The sequence below is a fragment of the Microtus ochrogaster genome, unplaced genomic scaffold, assembly GCF_000317375.1.
Source record: "Microtus ochrogaster isolate Prairie Vole_2 unplaced genomic scaffold, MicOch1.0 UNK155, whole genome shotgun sequence".
NCBI lineage: Eukaryota > Metazoa > Chordata > Mammalia > Rodentia > Cricetidae > Microtus > Microtus ochrogaster.
This window is the reverse complement of record NW_004949253.1, coordinates 75,695-79,030: the sequence shown is the minus strand read 5'-3', so window position 1 is coordinate 79,030 and position 3,336 is coordinate 75,695. Positions and strand designations below refer to the sequence as shown.

The window sequence follows — 3,336 nt, the reverse complement described above, 5'->3', positions numbered from 1 at the left end:
TCTTATTAACTTTGGTCAACTACCATGTAACTCATTATTTGGGACAATCCTTCCCAACTAACTGATTAATCTTCTCACTCTACACTGTCCAAACCATAATCAGACTTTCCTAATTTTACTTTTCCTAAGATGAGCTTCTTAAGTTGCACAGGGTAAGTGGTCATCTTATCCTCTTGATGCCTGGCTATTACTGATACAAGGCCCTCCATGTTCATGCAGATTGGCTTGATATTTCAACTGTTGAGAACTGAGCTGCAGCAAACACAAAAGGGAAGGTTGCCACTGCTCATCTGTGCACTGGGGAAGCAGCTCAGAGGTTCAGAGAGCATACTGTTCTTACAGGGAAACAGTTTCAATTTCTGGCACCCTCAATGGTTAAGTCATACCTACCTGTAAGTCTGGAGAACACATGGTCTCCATTTGTGCCAATGCACACTACACTACTCACACAGAAACATATACACATAAGTAAAAAAATATTTCATTTTCTCATCCACTGTTGAGAGTCAATGTGAGTGCTCCATACCTTATACGAAGCTTTGATATATACAGAAAATTTCAAAAAGTATTTCTCATATGCATTATTGGATATTGCTTTTGAAATACCACTACTCCTTATAAAATGTTAGGACCTTTAACTCTTAAACTTTTGTCTCATCCAAAAGATAAGTCTCATTTTTTTTGCTCAAATATAACTCATTTCTATCACTTGTCTGAAATTCAAGTCTAAGGATAGCACATAGCTCTAATGCCCTTATGAACAGACATTTTCCTGCACACCATTCTCTCTTTTGTTTCTTTCATCATGGCCAATGCATGGGGGCAGAGTAGGTTGTATAAAAAGCATCTTTAATCAACATAAAAATAAAAATTGAAGCCAAAGTATAAGTTGCCTGTAAGCAATAATTGATGACCCATTTACTAAAGGAAAGAAAGAAATCATAATGCTGTTAGGATGGAGAGAAATGGGCCCTGTGCCTTGTAAAAGGGAACATGGTTCTGTTACATTACTGTAAAGGAACTTGGGTGAACCACAAAAATTTTACATAGAAGAACATATGCCCAACATTCTCAGTTCTATGTGAGGATGAGAAGAAAATGACATTTTCAATTAAAATTGATTGTTGCATTTCAATGATTATTTCCATATACTACTGTTATACTGTCTCTCACGGCTGAACTCTCTATAAGTGAAACCTGAGGCGTCAAATCTCACAAAGACACCCACAATTAATTAATTAATCCCTATAATTTTCACATAATTGTTTTCAGTATGGCAATTGTCCATTAATAAAAGTGGGCACAGAAGTTACATTGGTTATATTCCTGTACATTAATTTATTGATTTAATGTGTCCATATAATAATTTGTCCTTTCAAATATTACCATCTTGCAAAGTTTTCAAGTGAATAAACACCTATGAAAATATTATATTGTAAGACAGGAAAAAGAAAACTATTCATTGTTCCCTCGAAGCCCCTTTCATGATCACCTCATATGATTATTTTTGGGAACTTGGGGCATTTTATTTACAGCTGTTATGCTCATTTGATGAGTTTGCGGCATTGCTCACTGGCAACTGGCCTTTGTTTCACTTGACTAGACACTGACTGATTGTTTTCTAATTGAAGCAGACTCTCCTAGTCCATTCCAGTGGATTATTTTTCCCCAAGCTCTCACATTCATTCTCTGTCATCAGGCATAAGGAATCTTTCTCATACAATATCTTTTTGTATCCCATGGTATTGATAATAAGCACAAAGCAAGTATCTGATAAATTTATTTATTAATAAATTGAACAGACATGGAATATTAAAATCAATCATGTTGCTATTGTCCACCTGTGCGACAACCTCCAACTGCTCCAAAAGCCTGGGCAATGGAGATAACATCTCTAAATCTGTTTGTTGCCAATTACCAATGGGAAATCCTGAAATCCCGACCTACTGTCCACAACCTGGGGCACTCTGATATGAAGCCCTAGGATTTATCAAAATGCACAGAAATACTTGTATTCAGAATGAATTGTAGGATGTGGACACTGGGTTCTCTTTGCAGGCTTTATCAGAGAAGACCATGCTGTAAATGTTGAGCTACTACTTGGTCAAGGTTAGGCACCTGTCCTTATGTTTTCCTGATTCTCAAACAGTTTAGAGACAGTACTGCTTATTCACATGAGTCAAACTTATCCAGAAAATTTGAAATATAATGTTTGGATTCTCATTGCTAAAATACATTCTGTTTCTATTAAACATACAAGATATAACATTTTGTGGTTATAAATTTTTTAATTGCTACCCCCTCACTTTTCTCAACAAGGAAGCTTCTGCATGTTTTATGTTAAGATGATTTAATTATTCTTGATTTGTCATGTAAAATATATTTGAAACTGTTAATTTTTGCCATGTTCACTTTAATTTTATCATCTTCTTTTCTTACATGTATATAAAAATAAAAAAAATTCTTTAAACACCTTCACAGTGACTGCACCTGTAGCTGCTGCTGTTTCCAAAAGTAGTTGTGACTCCATGCTTACTAGCTAACCCACATCTGAGTCAATCAGATCCAAACCTGTCACTTCCACAAAATGTAGTCTGTAACTAAATCTCTAATGTTCTATTTACCAATAAAGACTCAGAAGCCACAAGCTGGGCTGCCAACCCAGTAGCTCAGAGAGTTGTCGAGCTGATATTTCCTCTTCACCATGGTCTCAGAATTGAGAACATTTTACTACTCCATCAGTGCAAAATGATGGGCACAGTCAAAGTCACCACTTACATCTTCCTGTGAATATCTGTATCTGTGCAAATATAATTCAGTTCTCAAATCCTGAGTCACCATCAGCAGGGACACCTCAAAGAGACAAGTTTTCTTAAAATGCAACACTCTGCAAACTGAGGACACAGACATGTATTACTATGACTGACACACAGTGAGGGAAATCCAGTGTGAGCGTGCAGAGACCCCCTATTCAGAGAAACCTGGGAAAAGGAGGAGATGCAAAGGACCAACAAGATTTCTAAAACCATTAAGGGTCACTTCAGAAATTTGAAAGTTATATACTATGCTGCATGAACTTTTGCTATAATGTTGAAATATGAGGTTTGTTCTACTAGTCAAAAAAGTCCAGTTGAGGTCCCTCTCAACTTTTGAGTCATATCAAGCTTCCTATTTTTTCCCAAGCTAGAACCAATGGATTATACCCACATATCAAATCATCTGAGCAATAATTTGCTTCTTTTTATCAGAAAGATTGACATATAATTTTATATATGCTGTGCATTTATGAATACTTTTCCACTTAATTCCATTTAATACATTATATATACACATATA

The 3,336-nt window shown here is 35.8% G+C and overlaps 1 gene segment (V, D, J or C); it reads left to right on the top strand.

The window, feature by feature from the left end:
- The window catches only part of LOC101985706, a 6,294-nt gene extending 3,542 nt beyond the window's left edge, over positions 1-2,752 (top strand). Inside the window, 1 exon segment of the V gene segment in view lies at positions 2,721-2,752. Coding sequence covers positions 2,721-2,752 — 32 coding nt within the window.
- The last annotated feature ends 584 nt before the right edge of the window (positions 2,753-3,336 follow it).